Source organism: Zalophus californianus, chromosome 10 (assembly GCF_009762305.2).
Source record: "Zalophus californianus isolate mZalCal1 chromosome 10, mZalCal1.pri.v2, whole genome shotgun sequence".
Classification (NCBI taxonomy): Eukaryota; Metazoa; Chordata; class Mammalia; order Carnivora; family Otariidae; genus Zalophus; species Zalophus californianus.
Window position 1 is genome coordinate 103417586 of NC_045604.1, and position 17122 is coordinate 103434707.

At 43.2% G+C, this 17122-nt stretch overlaps 1 protein-coding gene across 8 annotated transcripts in view; it reads right to left on the reverse strand.

The window, feature by feature from the left end:
- Positions 1-17122, reverse strand: part of GTF2I (general transcription factor IIi) — a 101248-nt gene that overhangs the window by 13342 nt on the left and 70784 nt on the right. For all 8 annotated transcript variants that reach the window (XM_027609913.2, XM_027609909.2, XM_027609911.2 and 5 more), the window contains 8 exons: positions 15979-16037; positions 14919-14990; positions 9259-9442; positions 8056-8114; positions 5124-5195; positions 3900-4083; positions 3193-3251; positions 2730-2804 (listed from right to left, as the gene is read on the reverse strand). In XM_027609913.2, coding sequence (XP_027465714.1) covers positions 2730-2804; positions 3193-3251; positions 3900-4083; positions 5124-5195; positions 8056-8114; positions 9259-9442; positions 14919-14990; positions 15979-16037 — 764 coding nt within the window. The remainder of the gene's footprint in view (positions 1-2729; positions 2805-3192; positions 3252-3899; positions 4084-5123; positions 5196-8055; positions 8115-9258; positions 9443-14918; positions 14991-15978; positions 16038-17122) is intronic.

A 17122-nucleotide genomic window follows, 5' to 3' on the forward strand; every position in this document is an offset into this window, starting at 1 on the left:
AAACCATTTTATCACCAAGCCATCACCGACCTTAGTCCTCTCCTTTTGAATTAGAAACTAAAAGTATAGTATGCGAAGTGAGGGTCTAATACTTGGATAGTATTTCTTTCAATTTAAAAACAATGGGCTTTTTTTTTTTTAAGATTTTATTTGTTTGTCAGAGAGAGAGACACACACACAAGCAGGGGGAGTGGCAGGCAGAGGGAGAAGCAGGCTCCCCGCGGAGCAGGGAGCCCGATGTGGGGCTCGATCCCAGGACCCCGGGATCATGACCAGAGCCGAAGGCAGACGCTTAACCAAATGAACCACCCAGGTGTCCCTAAACAATGGGCTTCTAAGCTGGTATGTATAATAAATGGGCTTATTACCCAACCTAAAGAGCATCCCATTCCTATCTTGTCTCCCTTGCTGATTCTACTGCAAGGCAAGAAAAGTATCAGCATTTACACGAGATCATTCTAGTTAATACATTTATTTGTATTTAATAATCAAACCCTCAAAAAATAAAACGAATATTAAAAACTTATGTCCATACAAAAACTTCTTTTTAAAAGATTTTTTATTTATGGGGCGCCAGGGTGGCTCAGTCGTTAAGCGTCTGCCTTCGGCTCGGGTCATAATCCCAGGGTCCTGGGATCGAGCCCCACATCGGGCTCCCTGCTCCGCGGGAAGCCTGCCTCTCCCTCTCCCACTCCCCCTGCTTGTGTTCCCTCTCTCTCTCTGAGCATGATGAGGGCATCTGCTTCTCCCTCTCTCTTTGCCCCTCCCGCTCCCCCTGCTCATGCTCGCATGCTCGCTCTCTCAAATAAATAAAATCTTTAAAAAATAAGAAACAGAAAATAAAAAGTGGTGGCGAGTATGTGGAGAAACTCGAACACTTGGAGCGCTGCTGTCGAACGTGGAACTGTGGTGGAGAAAGGCGTAGCAGTTACTTAAATGAAGGGGATTCCGTGTTGGCCGGGCAGTTTTGACAGGGAAAGAGGACAAAGTTCAGGAGATGGATGGTGGTGATGGTCGTGATAGTTGCATAACAATGTGAATGCACATAATGCACAGAACTGTACATTTAAAAAATGTAGACCACCAGAAGGGTCGATCTTTGTTATGTATATTTAACCACAAATCTTAAAAAATGGACAGAGGGGAAGGACTGCAGTACTGGGACAAGCTCCAAGACAGATGAACGTGGAAAACATTCCACCAAGTGAAAGAAGCCAGTCACAAAGGATCACCCACTGTGTCCTTCCACTTACACATGAAATGTAGAAAATAGGCTTATCCAGAGACAAAAAAGTTTATGAATGGTGCCCAGAGGCTGCAGGGAAGGGGAGATGGGGAGCAACTGCTATATGTACTGGGGCTTTTTCCTGGGTGATGAAAAGGTTCTGGAGTTCGACTGGCCTGACAGTTGCACAACCTTATGAATATACTGAATTGTGTATTTTAAGCAGTGAATTAAAAAAATAAAATGGTGAATTCTATCTCAATTTAAAAAACAGCATATGAGTTAAGTACCATTCTTATTACCGTTTTACAGGTGTACTAACTGAAGCACAGATTTTAAGTTAATTGGCCTAAATGACGAAGGATGGAGCCTAGACTTAAAAATCCAAACATGTTAGCACCAGAGCCTGTGCATTATTTTGTTTTAAATTCTTCCCGCCCAACCAAGAGACCTAAGAATCAATCTGCTAGGGAATTCTAGAATGCTTCTTGCTTTTGCGGACAATGGGTCCAGGCAGGTCTGGTACTCCATCTCCTCTACGTCTTGCCTTCTATATGTACACGTGAACCTGGCGCTCAATCGGTCTTCTTGTATCCATGAAAGAAAGGACAAGAGGAAACCCAGAAGGCAGTCTCATAATTTTTGAGCTACTAAAGGATAACTTACCTTCAGAATTTCTTTTATGTAGAAAAACAGGCATCTCCCTCTTTGTAAAATCAGTTGTTTACAAGAGAGTACAATTCTAATTTCTACCTGGTAACCTTACTTCTATAGACCTAATCACATTAACATACTACATGAACCCTTCGTTTCTCTATTTTCTTAACATCTAGTTGATAACTAAGAGTTTACTTATACTTATTTTTTTAAGCAGGCCCCACACCCAACATGGGACTTGAACTCACGACCCTGAGATCAAGAGTAAGCCTGATCTCAGAGTTGTGGGATCGGGCTCCACATCGGATCTGCACTGGGTATGGTCTGCTTAAGATTCTCTCTCCCTCCCTCGCCAATGCCCAAAAGCCGGGGTGTGTCTGTGCGTGTGTGTGTGGGTGTGTGCGCGTGCGTGTGTGCCTGGGTGGTTCAGTTGGTCAAGCGTCCAAATCTTGATCTCAGCGTTCTGAGTTCAAGCCCCACACTGGGCATGGAGCCTGCTTGGGATTCTCTCTCTCCCTCTGTGCCCTTCACTCAAAAAAAAAAGGAGAAAAGGAGAGAAAAGAATCCCACATGTTTCTCTCTGCAACCTTACTTTATTGCAGGCAATAAAAGCATTTTAGGGATCTCCTTGCAAGATTACAATGTGCTCTAGGAACACCATGTAGACTACTGTGAAAATTTCAATCAGAACGATTCAGGTATTTAGCTTTATCACAGGTAGCTCTTCATGGGTAAGCCCGGTTTTGTAAAAATTCATTTGCATAAAAACAAACAGTAAACTGAAGAATTAATGGATATACTTAGTGAACTGGAGAATCATCAGAAACCTGCCCCAGAGTGGCCTTACCTTCCACAGTGACCTCAATTTCAGGAACTTTTGAATTACTCCCAGGGCTCCGTGGTCTTTTGGGCGACTGCAAGGCTATAAAGTAAGAACATGATCACTTTTGTATATTGGGGGGGGGCGGGGGGACCCAGAAGGGGATGCTTTATAAAAGCAGAGTATTAAAATTCATACAGTTTGGATCTTTTCAAAGAAACCTGAAGAAGTAAACTGGTAATGTAATCCTCTTCCTGAGACTCCACAAAACTGTGGAAACAGGAATGAAGGAGGATGGCAAGCAGGAAATTTTTAATGGAATGTTTTTAAAGGGGAGGCGGGAGTCCATTACATAAAATACCTTAAAAAGCAAAGAAACAAACCGAAAGCCCCCAAAAGACGCTAGCGCATGATTCAGTATGATTTAGGTAATGTCAATAAAGAATGTTTTACTGCATGGAGGTATAACACAGTATATATGCTCTCTTACCTTTAGTGTTTATTTTACTAGCCATTCCAGGAGGCAGGTAGGAAATAACTAGTTCAGGTCTGGAGAGAAAACCAAGAAATATTAGAATAGCCAGCATACTACCGGTCTTCACAGCTAGTAAACATTATCATGACCAGTGTTTGTTTTTTTTTATGAAGGCCATCATTCTGTAATGTGACAATGCATTCTGTCATTACGGACAGAAACAACCCTCACTTTTCCCTCCCACCGTGATCTGCTACATGATTTTGTGAAGAGTAAATGACTTCTTCCATGAAATGAAAATTAACGGACACTAATTTCCGCAAGTATGGAAATCTTGCAGACGTCTAAGTAAGACACACAGCATGGAAACTCAGCTGCCCACGAGCTGCCTCAGCAACACTGGAGCAGATACAAATCCACATCTTCATTCTCCATTCAAGTACTAAGGAATGCTAAGAGTCAACACAGTGTCTGTGACACCAAGTTGAACACCACCCCGGCGAGGCAGGTGTCCCCCTTCTCCTTGTACGGAAGAAGAAAACCTACACGGGTTCAAGGATAAGCCAAGGCAAGGGCCGGGCCAGGGATGCAGCTCAGAGCTGCATGTTCCAATCCAGACGACAAAAACTTAGCCGTCGCCCGCAGCTAGGAAAAACTTCAAATGGAAATAGAACTTTACTGTTCTGATTCCAAAAATGACTATATGGGCAAATTGAACTTACTTTTTAACAACAAACTTGATTTTATTACTCCCACGGACAATCCTTTCAAGTCGTGGGATTCCGAACCAGGTAGGGCTGCGGAAGGGAATTCCTTCTGGCAAGCCTTCTACATAAAGGAACTCGGGGTTTGATTCAAACACAGGGTATGGAACTTTTACTGCCTCTGTGAGTCCAAGAGCTTGAGCTGCAAGTTAAGAGAACATAACGTATGGAAGGTAAAATGTTACGGACATTCTTTTTAAAAAATTTTTTCATTTTATCAAGGTATAGCTAACATAAAACATTATATTAGTTTCAGGCATAATGATTTGGTATTTGTACAAACTGCAAAATGATCACCACAGTAAGTCGAGCTAACATCCGGGCATTCTCAAATGTGTTATGCAAAGACTCCCTACCATCTAGCAATCTCCACTTAGTTATTTTTTTTAAGGGGAGTCTCCACTCAATTATTGGAAGCATTTTGCGTAGTATATTGTGCAAAACTGAAGAATGGGCCTAAAAAATAAGTATTTTGAAAAAAGAACATTTTAACACTTCAACAAATGAAAAGGATAGTTCCATTATTAGTCAAAATGATCTCTGTGCTCTGGGAAGAAATGAACTATGGGCCACGGCAAACTGACAGAGACAAGTTTGCTATTGATAGATACAAAGTGCATATGGTGCACCTAAGCGGAACTCATCAAGTTAGAGAGAGCAGAGGCAGAGATGGAAGATTCCCGATCCGGGACACAAAACATTAACACCTTTTAACAATGATGGATGGGAAGGCCCCGGGGGTACTGCTATCACTCCCACTCCTTACTTCCTTCTCCATGACAGACACACCCAATCAACTGAAACACTCTTGCTGAATCAATCTCCTCAGAATCCTCCTCAAGACAGCGCTCCAGGAAACCGCTGTCAACAAATCTACGTTGAAACAAACGATGAAACCTATTTGCTGTATGTGCGGTGTTAGCCAGATTCGAAGTGCAGACAGTGGGACTGAGCCTTCCCCCAACTCCTCCCTTCCTCTCCCATTTGGACATACCAGAAAATCGAATCTGAGAGAAATAAAGTAACTTGCTCAGGTTAGGTAGCAAATTTAGTAGCAGAAATAAACGAAAACCCAGTTTCTGGGACCTTCCTTCCGTAGGTCCTGAACTGCTATAATTTATTCAGAACTCTGCCTTTCATTTAGGTTTCTAAACTAAGACAGAATCACTGGGTTTTACTTACCAAATTTCAAATTAAAAATCTCTTCCACTTGCTTCCGTAGCTTGGTAATTCTGACATTCCAGTCTTCTTTGACTAGAAAGCAAAAATAAATGTAATTAACAACGTTCCTTCTTAGTGCTGTCACAAAACTAGGTTGGATGTCGTTCTCCCTGGTTATGTTCTTTTTTAGAAGATTCAGATCTATCTGACATACAACACTGTATTAGTTTCAGGTGTACAGTCCAGTGATGCTCTGAATTTGATTTTGTTCAGAAACAAAACCTCTGGGTCTTAAGGAAAAGAAGGATTCCCTGCACCTGTCAAACATCAGAACTTCAGGAAGACAGAATTCAAATTTCAGTTTACACTGTAAATAAAGAACGTGTTCTTAAGAATGCTCTAAACGAGTGGTTTTCGAGGGCTCTTCCTTGGAGGAGCACCACAGGATCCTGTCAGGGCAGGGAGGATCAGCCGTGCAAGGGCCCGGGCAGCCCACGCCTTCACAGAACAGCTCTGACTGTATCTGCTTTCTGTACAGGCATTCCTTGTCTTATCAAACCAATGTGTGGCTTGAAATCCACAGAAAGCGAAATTTCACTATTCGCAGACACACATGGGTGAGATACATGCTAAAGGGATTATGGAGATGTGACTTGACACTCCTCTCATCTATATTCTGGCTTATTTCCTTCCCCTTATTCACAAGACAGCAACCATCCCCTTGTAAATGAAGGAAAAATAAGCCATTGCAGAAGACACGTAGGATGTCACTTACTAACAGACACTCAGGGCTTGTTTGGTGGAGCTGTGGATGGAGAGAAGCAATGGAGGGTGATGGGAGGGGCTGGACAAAGAGAGGAGAGGAGAGAGTAAGCAAGAGAGAGAACGAGCGAGAAAGAGGGTAGGGTAGAGCACAGGGATCACATTCAGGGTGGAAGTCGCCTGTGTCTGTGGACAGAGGCAGCAGGAAATGCTGGGAAAGTTCTGGAAATAATGCTAAAGGTCAGTGGCCTGGGAAAACCTCGTAATACACTGTTTATGTTTACTGTAGAAGTACTTTAGAACTCTTACTTTAAAAGAAAACCTACCGTCTCAAGGGTTTCATATGGTGTGGCTCAACCGTTCAGCCAGAGGAAGAAGTCTGGTACAAACCAAAAATTATTACTAAAAAACATCGAGACTCTTCTTCTCCAAGGTCAAGAGCTTCTGTTCACTTGTCCAGTTTCTGCCTCACCCTATACCTCCTCTGCTGGCAAAGATCTCTGCACTACTCCTCCCAGGAAGCAAGTAACCCTCCCTGTTCTGCCCCTTCAAAGCTCAATCACCTGGTTAACTCCGGGAATTTCTCACATGTGATACATGTGTATCTGTTACAAAATTGAGGGCAAAGTGCCCCCACAGTGTGTTTAAGCATACAACTTTTATCAAATCTCATGTCACGCCAAGAATTAAGTAGACCTTTCTAATGGCGTGACTAACTTTTGTCACGCAGTCTGACTTGAATTGGCCGAGCAAAAAACGGATGCCTGGTTTACAGGCAGACCAGATGAACGTTTTTGCTGGAATGAAGAATGACAACTTTAATTCTTGCCAAGGTCTCCTAGGAATGGTGGAAGGCTAAGTACTGTTAATGATTCAGAGCACTGAGACTTTTCTTCTGATGACAGGCTTTTCAAGTATCTATGCTAGAGAACAACAGATCAAGTACAGCTGACAATGGGATCCCTCAACCTACGGTGCTGGGCACAGCCTTACCATTCTCACATTTGCAGTCACTATCAGAATTATTAACCAGCAATCACATTAATCACAACCTGGAATTTGCTGTCTCTCTTGAGAAATGAAGACTTGAACAGAGACTTTCATCATAGTCACACTAATCCAGGTTAACCCAGTTCTACCTTCAGGAATATTTCTCTTTCCATTACTTCCCTCAGCAAAGTCTACATCATCCCCAATCTTCTGTTCATCACTAATACTCTGTTTCTTTGCCTAAATCAAAAGCATGCTGAGGAGGTTGCCGTGTGGGTTCTGATGCTCACTGATCACACCGTCTCCCCAGCAGGATTCCTGGCACAGGAGAATTCGGTTTCCCTTGTATGGTATTTCTCAACCATTTCGCATGCCACTATCAACACAAACGATTTTACAATCTCTCCAGCATCCTGGCTGACCTTCATCGGCTGCCCGCAGGTACCCTCAGTGCTGAAGGATCAGTATTTAGTACAGACATCTTGTATACCATTTTGCCGCAGTATTTGTAAGAACAACGAACCGAGTGAATTCAGAAATGCCCCCTAGTCCTTGGCAACAGAAGTCTTTAACGCTGTAGAAGATACGCAAGCTGTGGTCACTTTTTCTGCCACTATGCACAGTAAACAAAAAGATGGCAAAGAAATAAAGGCAGACGTAGAGTTCAGATAAAGAAAATAAAACCATTCATTCACACACAACCGAGACTGCAGCCTCCAGGCTCTATTGGGCTCTGAGGTCAGTGCAGCTGTTGGAACTGCAGTGTTTGTCATTAAAAGAACAGGGGCCGTGTGAAGAAAGATTAAGGTCTGAATCTGCATAGTCTGCCACATCAGCCACATGTGGCAACTGAACACTTGAAATGTGTTTCATTGACATGAGATATACTCTAAGTGTAAAATATGCAACAGTTTTACCTCATCATGTGTTTATTTTGATCACAGGTTGAAACACAGATTTGGCTACCAGAATATTAAAAATGACACATTTCTATCCAACACCACTGATCTAAGTTCAAAGCCTGAGCTTTCCCAAAACTACCTGGGTGTGTACTGAGACATGAAGGAGTGCCTGTCTTGAGCGTCCACAAACGAGTTTTGGGGGAAAGGGAGAAAAGATGAGCTCCATCATTTTAAAAGATTGTCAAACTCCTTAAAAACACTCATCTGAGCTTCTAGAAAGGAATTCACAACTATCTTACCTGGTGTATTCGTTCTTGGCTGAGTGACTTCAGTAGTACTGTGGGTCAGAAGTTCCGGTCTGTAAAAACACGGGTGAGGTGAGTAACAGAGCACGCAGGAACGCCTGGGGCCTTCCCCACACAGCTGTGAACTGTCATTGAGGGCCACTCTGGTTCATTTTGACCTCATTTCCAGTGGGGGGGGGGGGGATCAGTTGGAGGACTCGATTATTTTGAAAAGAGCAATTTTCACAGATTCCAATTAGGACCTATATGTCCTCAAAGGCTTCTTTGAAGCTCAAGTGTGCAAAACAGTTGTTTCACCCGCAACAGTTCACCTGTTTCTAAAACCTCATATGAGCTCCACCACGGTACAGTCAGAAATACCTAGCTGTGTCCTCCTAAAGATCCCTCTCTCCCGTATACAATGAGACCCAGTGACCACACAAACACACAAGCCCCAGTGAATCAGCAAGAGCTACACATTCTACCCCTACTGCACCCTTCTGTATTAAAGCCAGGCCTTCTGCACTTTCTCCCTGCCCCCAAATCACCACTATCCTTCAAACTCAAGCCAAAAGAATCCTTTTAAAATGTAAATCCAAATTATTATCATTTTTTTTAAAGTAAGCTCTACGCCCAACATGGGGCTTGAACTCACAAACCTGAACTCAAGAGTTGCACGCCATACCGACTGAGCCAGCCAGGCATCCCTCCAAGTTCTTTTTCAAAGGAACTGGCTTTAAAACCTTTTAATTACTCCATTGATAATACAGGACCAAAGGCCTTCCTCCACATGCCCACATCTGCCTGGCTTCCCATACCCACGGGGCATCACTCCTTCCACACAGAATGGTGCAGTTATGTGACCCCTTCGTCTACTTTTACTATTTCCTGTATTTGAAGCCCCTTTCCACTACTCTATGCACAGCTGACCCATCCACCTGCCATCCTCACCTTCTCCCTCAAAGCACCCAGTAGCACCTTATTGCATTTACCTCTATAATAAGCCTCCCAAGACAGGGTTCCTGTTGGACCCAGTTCTGTCTATCTGGTACCTAATACTAAATAAACATTCACTCAATAAATGAACCTAACTGTAATACAATTCAATTTTAAATATGGAAAGTCCAATGGAGTGGGGAACAAAAGACCCACTTGAATGAAATTAATCTCTATTAAGGAAAGCATTACATTTGTTTCTGGAAGATTTTATAATCTTACCTTTTAATAACAAATTTAATTCGATTGCCCACTTGTATGATCTTCTCCAGCCTCGGGATGCCATACCATGAGGGACTTCTAAAAGGAATGTTTTCAGGTAGTCCTTCCACATAGAGATCATTAGGATGTGCCTCAAATTTCTGGTAAGGTACAGCCTTGGCCTCCGTGCTCCCCAAGGCTTCAGCTTTACAAAGGAAAAGCAATTCAGGAGATTAAGCTTCTGATGAAATCAGTTTAGTACAATCCAAAGCAAGGTAGTGGTCAACTTTTTGAAAAGCAAAGTAAACTCTGTAAACACACACACTAACTATGGAAACAGGTTCAGTACAGCAAAAGAAAGTATGAATGGCCCATGATTAAGAGGTAACTTCTGGTGGAGGCAAGTTTCTGGATTCGAAGACCATCTTAATAGCTTGAAAATCCTGTAAGAGATTTTTCAGTATCTTTGGGAAGAAATAAAAGGATAAGAGAACTACCATAGCGAATAAAGAATGTAACTTAGATACTACTTTTTCAATCATCTGGAGGCCGACTTCTGCTGCGTGCGCTCTGAGTGTGATAATCCTATAGCCGGGTCCCGCACACAAAGTTACTGCAGGCTCTATTTTTTACTTATATCGCAACCATGAGATGAATGTTCTTCACCCCTTAAAACTACATGAGTGTGGCATTTTAAAAGGAAATAACTTCTGCAAAGAATGCATGGAATGGGAAATAAAAACAGCAAGCAGAGACTGGTTTAGATTAAAAGAAGCATAACAACCAATGCTAATGCATGAGTGTTGTTTAGACTGAGATTCAAAGCAAACCTTTAAAGGTACTTTTCAGATGAACGAGGAAACTCACAGACAGACTGGCCAAGAGTGGGTACAAAGGAATGGTTAATTGTGTCAGGCGTGACGACATGGTGCTCGGTAAGAAAATGAAAGCACTATTCACAAAGGAGCAGTGAACACAACATAAATGATGCCGTGCCTGTGATGTGCTTTATAATAGGCCTACCGAGGGAAAAAAGAGGAAAAGATGAACAGTGTGGAAAAATCTTAATGATCACTGATTCTGAAAAATGGGTACATGGGAATGCACTGCACTGCTTTTCTAGTTCTGAATAGGTGGAGAATTAGAATTTCAAAGTGTAAACATGAAATGTCTAATTTCTGCTCTGAAACCACACTCGAACAGAGGTCTAATAATATGCAAGGCCTTCCATCTAACTTCTTCCTAATTTCATTAGCACCAAATCTGAAGGGCCCAAGTATAGGATCTCTCTCTGTGTCTCTCTCTTTTAAAAGGTTTTATTTATTTATTTGTCAGAGAGAGACACAGAGAGAGAGAGGGAACACAAGCGGGGGAGTGGCAGGCAGAGGGAGAAGCAGGCTTCCCGCGGAGCAGGGAGCCCGACGCGGGGCTCAATCCCAGGACCCTGGATCATGATCTGAGCCGAAGGCAGACACGTAACTGACTGAGCCACCCAGGTGTCCCAGGATCTCTTTGCTGTAAGTAAAGAATGTATATTTGAAAACCACACACAGGGGGCGCCTGAGTGGCTCAGTCGTTAAGCGTCTGCCTTCGGCTCAGGTCATGATCCCAGGGTCCTGGGACTGAGCCCTGTGTTGGGCTCCCTGCTCAGCAGGAAGCCTGCTTCTCCCTCTCCCACTTCCCCTGCTTGTGTTCCCTCTCTCCCTATGTCTCTCTCTGTCAAATAAATAAAATCCTAAATAAAAAAAAAAGAAAGAAAGAAAGAAAACCACACACTGTATAATAAAGATCGTTACAGTTAAAAGAAACACTCCCTCAAGAAATGTGGTAGAGCCTTTCACACCACACCTGGGAGATACAATATGATATGTAATAGAATAGTAACTACTCCCGGGAAATATAGCAAAAAAGAATAGTCATAATTCTAATGAAATTCCTATGAAATAAAAAGGAATCAACTGCTGGAGTAGAGACAGGAAGAGCAGAAGTTATGGGAAAGGGGGAAGGCCAACTGCATTAGCTGGTCACCAGTGAGGCTTCCTCTGGAGAAAACAACAATCTGCCTGGCTCCCTATTCCCCTCATGTCCCCAGACCACGTAACACCTCTTGTGTACTATGTACCTTTCCCCCCGTGTCTGGGGGAGTCCCACTGCCTTCTGCTCTGCTATGTTCTCAGCACCTGGCGCCCAGGTGTCCACGGATGCCCAAGGCCTCAAACTGACTATTCTGCCAAAGCAGTGGAACCTTCTAGACTTACAATGTTTGACACTTATAGAAAACGTAAGCTTTCCTCTTTCCCTTTCAGGAACCTTAGAGAAAAAAGCAATCCTCTTTACATTACCTACAGTCCTGGACTAACCTAAGGCCATGAGCAAAAACAAAGAACCAGACTTTTATTGTTTATAATGTAGCAACACGTAAGCTCTTACCTATTTTCTTAGCTCTGACACCAAGCCAGAATATTTCCCATTGGCTCCTTTTTGTGTGAGTGAGTACATGGGCTTGTCAACAGCCTCTTCTTTCCGCAAGGCCAAAGTCAGCTTGCTTGGCAAGCATCAGTGGTGGTAACAGGTTTGGCCGACTGTTTTCCCAAGCTCAACTTCCAGAACTACACGTGAGGGCAAAGTTTAAACCTGTTCATGCAGATACTCCTGGACTCTAACGACACTATGGTGGCCTTCTTCACCTGATTCATGTTACTAAATGCCTTGGAAATAAAATGATCTTTAAAGTGGGGAAGATGCTTTAGTTTATTGCTCATTAGCTGATTTCCAAACAGACGTACTAAGAGGAGAGAATTTGTCACTAAGGTCCTGAATTCACATTGGGTAGTCAAGGACAGGGATTAGGAGAAAAAACTTAAAATTCAGACTTCTCCCCAATGCTTTCAATTCCCAGGTCAAGAGTAGAGATAAACAACATCTAGTCAGTGACCTAAGTTCGCAGCTGCCACCTAAGATATCCCTAAGAGCTGGTTTTATTAGGTCTTTAACACCCACTGCTGTACACCCCTCCTGGAAACCGCAGGGCAAGTAAGAATCATCACCCAGGAGACTTGGCTTTTTGTGGTAAAACTCAAATGGTTTCTCTCGCAGAACAGTGAGAACCGCTGCAGTCCTTGGGACTCTCTGTGCCAGCCAGCCACGCTGCCCTCCACCGCGGCCTTCCCCGTGCAGGGCAGCTGGGGCGCTCTGGGACGTCCTCTGGTCTTCTTCTTGGTGACATAATTTAACGAAGTCCAATGTACACTACCTGACTGAAAGGCTCAGTGATTTCTGGAGGCTTTAGCACACAGGTCCGTGACACTGGTCTCTTCAGGAAGTATTTGGTCAGTACCTACTCCAGCACTAAGCACGGTTCTAGCAGTAGACAAGACACGCGAGATCTTGGCTGTCATTACCTACAGTGTTGTAGTGGGAGGCAGAAGACCACCATTAGTGGTTCGAGGAACAAAAATGGGCATGAGACCGGATGTGCTTAATGGTATGTGGTAGATGGGTACCCCAGTGAAACCAGGCCAATGCGGCCACATTTAAATTAAGATGTAAATGAAAAGGAGAGGCACAAAAACATCTGAGGTCGCAGCAGGGCAACACTCCCCAGGAGGGCATGACCTTCGAAACTTAAAGGACAAGTAGACGGTCATTACAGCCAGAACGAGGTGAGCCAGTGGGACACTCCAGGAGGTGATATCAGAAGAAAGGCCGGGTGGCTATGACCAGGGATTGTGGGGTTAATTCCAAGAACAAAGGGAGGCCATGGAACAGAAGACAGAAAAGGGACCTGCCTCCATTTTATGTTTTTAATGAGATTAAAACCTAGCTGCTTTGCAGCACCGGCTCTGTGCTGTGAGAGACGGGAGCAAGAAGGACAGGGATTTGGGCTGAGCTCCAAGTGCGGCCAGCAGGAGGCCTTATGAGAATCGAGAAATCCAGGGTGACTCCCGGTGCTTTGGCTGGGACAATGGAGGAGAGGGTGGTGCCCCCCAGATGAGGGGGGAAAGGAACATGGTGCAGAGGGGGACAAAGTGAAGTCTGCAGACGTACCAAACAGGTGGGGGAAAAAAATAAAGTTCTGATGTCAAATGGGAGTCTGCAGGGCTCGAAACTTAAATGTAAATGCCCTCAGGAAATAGAGATTCCGCTATATTCACAATGGGAGATGGGAGGGACTGGCTGCCGAGAGAGCACAGCAGGGGAGGAGACAAAGGACTCAGGACCAAGCTGTCAGGCAGCACTTCAAGCTGGACAGGCTGAACTAAAGGGACCATCAAGAACAAAAACGACAACCAGGGACACGGGAAGAAACCAAAAGTCACCCAGGTTCGTAAGTGTCCACATAAATGGTTTAAAACAATGAGAACAAGAGAAAGAAGAAACACAGCCCTGCTGAAGGCAGGACAAAGCAGGGGAGAGTGGCCCAGGGTAACAAAAGATGCTGCGGTGACAAACCAAACCCAAGTACGGTCAAGTGTTCAGGGATGGGAGCCGGCAAGGCCAGGGAGGAAGAGAACAGTGTGAGGCCCACCGCGTTTTTGGATAACCAGCCCTCAGGGACAGACTGTGACCCAGGCCTGCTCCTACAGAGAGGCACACCAAGTGCTGCGGAAGGGGCCAAAGACAAAGGACTCCTGGACTGCGAGGGGCCCGACGCTGTACCAGCGACACTGGGCCAGAGTTACTCAGGAAGAGAACTCGCGCTTCCACTGCAGAGCTCCCCGCCCCACCCCACCCCCGTATGGGTCTAAAACTCTTCAGGATTAACATATGTATATTCACCAATGAAAGAAAACTGGAGGTGACACACCGGTCAGAAGGGCTGAAATGAACAAGTCAGGAAACAAGAAATGTTGGCGAGGATGCGGAGAAAGGGGAATCCTCCTACACTGTAGGTGGGAATGCAAGCTGGTGCAACCACTCTGGAAAACAGTATGGAGGTTCCTCAAACAGTTGAAAATAGAGCTACCATACGATCCAGCAATTGCACTACTGGGTATTTACCACAAAGATACAAATGTAGGGATCTGAAGGGGTATGTGCACCCCAATGTTCATAGCAGCAATGTCCACAAGAGCCAAACTGTGGAAAGAGCCAAGACGTCCATCAACGGATGAATAGATAAAGATGTGGTACACACACACACACACACACACACACACACACACACACACAATGGAATATTACTCAGCCATCAAAAAATTTGAAATCTTGCCATTTGAAACTGACGTGGATGGAACTAGAGGATATTGTGCTGAGTGAAATAAATCAATCTGAGAAAGACAACTGTATGATCTCACTCATGTGTGGAATTTAAGAAACAAAATAGGATCATAGGGGACAGGGGGGAAAAATTAAGTAAGACAAAATCAGAGAGGAAACAAACCATAAAAGACTCTTAATCATAGGAAACAAACAAGAGGGTTGCTGGAGTGGAGGGTGTGTGGAGTGGAAGGGATGGGGTAACTGTGATGGGCATTAAGGAGGCACATGATGTATTGAGCACTGGGTGTTATATGCAACTATGAATCACTGAACTCTTCTTAATTATATGTTAATTAATTGATTCTTTTTTAAAAGGGGGAAAAATGAGGTGAATCATTTCAGTGTATTTACTTTCTTAAAGCAAAATTTGGGAAACTTATTCTGTAATATACTTTAGTCGTGGGGGAAATCACACTTACCAAATTTTTTGCAGAAAAGCTGATCTACCATTTTTCGCAATTTAGTGATTCTGGCATACCACTCTTCCTTCACTGTTAAGAATAATAAACATACAAATGTCCTCAAACTGGTGGCATTACTAAACTATGTCAATTAAGTAATGAATTTTTTTAAAGTTTATTTATTTAAGTAATCTCTACACCCAACATGGGGCTTGAACACATGACCCTGAGAGGTCAAGAGTCACACCCTCCACGGCCTGAGCCAGCCAGGCGCTCCTGTTCTAAGATTATTTCTAAGATTTCAGAATGTGTTTCTTAAAAACATTGCTGACACCAAATAAAAAGAACAAATGAAACAATGACAAAGTGGAAATTAATAACTGAGTAATTTCACAGGTACTCTCAAGTGTCATGATCATAGCTCGGAAAGAGCAGAGTTCAGTTCACTGAATAGTAGCCTGCAGGTGAGCTCCACGACAGTAAATTTAGGGATAGGATAATGCTGGCGAGCCTTCATCACACCGACTCAGAGTGATAGGATTTCCATTTTCTAATCCCACCCCGCAGCCCTCTAGAGCCAAACCAGGTGAAGTAAGAGAACAAGTCACAACTGTATTTCCCTGAAACACGTCTCACAAACAAGTGATGATACCCACGGCTCTGTGCTCTAAGAAGTAAGCCCTTTTATGTCCTGTGGATAATGATGAGGGATGATTCAGTTGACTAATGCAGATGTGGGTTAACACACTGATTCACCGTGCCAGATAACAGACTTTGTGTCTCAGAAGTAGAACGAGCTTGGTTCTCTCATTCCACCCAGCAGTGTGATGTCTGCACTTATTTATAATGGATTATTAGGAAGAACATGAGTTTATTCTTCTAGAGAGCAGAGAATATTATTTCAACATTGTGTATTTCTTGTATATATTCTGATTTGACACATTTTTTTTAAAGTAACCTCTATGGCCACGAGGGACTCGAACTAACGACCCTGAGATCAAGAGTTGCGTGCTCTACCAACTGAGCCAGCCAAGGACCCCACTATGACACACAGTTTGAAATAAGACTGGAGACGTACCTCCTGAAGCTGGTTTATCAAGCTGTAAGTCTTCACGTGTTGAATTCAGAAGTTCATGTCTGCAAGGTGAGAAAAAGTATTAAGTATTTACCAGGTAACAGTTAGCAAAAGTAGCAACTACTAGTACTTATTAGATACTCTGTTGTGAAGACTAGTTTTAAAAAGAAGAGACAATCTGAACTCTTAAGCACAATTAAATCCTCATTTCTGGAGATTTCCAGAGAATAATAAAACCAAATGGTAATTGCAAATTGTTTCATAAGGTGCATCTTGGAACATGTGTCCTTCACGGTAAGAGTTCACTTTGCAACCCAAAGATACCTCATAAAAGTGTAACACCAAAAGAAGAGAGCCACAAAACTTTTTAATGAGATCCTTTAATTTTACATTATACTCAAGACTACCTCACTTCAACACATCTATAAACTGGTTATAAAAATCCTAAATATATTTCAATACTAACACATCTGTAAGACAGATTACATGTTTATTTTGTAATACAAAACTGCCCAGAAAATATAATTTCTAGATAACAGAATTTTCACAATCTAACTTATACAGCTCATCATTCCTTTTTGATGTAATTACCTAAAGTCAGGGGTTGCTGATAGGGGTGGGGATTGGGTCAGAGACAAGAATGACCCATTTCAGAAATGTTGGAAACTAGCATAGGATTGAATCAATGGTTATATATAATATTCAAATAATATTAGTGAGTGAGAAATAAAACATTGGCTAAACTCTACAGAATTACCCTTCTATAACAAAATACATACATCAAAACGAACCACCTTAACCATTAGAGAAAGGCTTTAGAAGTCCCCCCTCAAGGGGCGCCTAGGTGGCTTAGTTAAGTGTCTGCCTTCGGTTCAGGTCATGATCCTAGGTCATGATCAGGAGGGAGCCTGCTTCTCCCTCTCCCTCGGCCGTTCTCCCCTGCTTTGTGCTCCCTCGCTCTCTCTCTCAAATAAATAAATAATGTAAAAAAAGTCCCTCTCGATGCAGAAGAGGGCTTGCTGTTAACTATAACTAAGTATATTGAAAGGACTTGAAACAGGATGTGCATGGCACAAAGTATCCCATGGTGTACTTGCATTAACATTTAAGCATCCAAACACAGTTTTATACATTTGAAGGTTAGCAA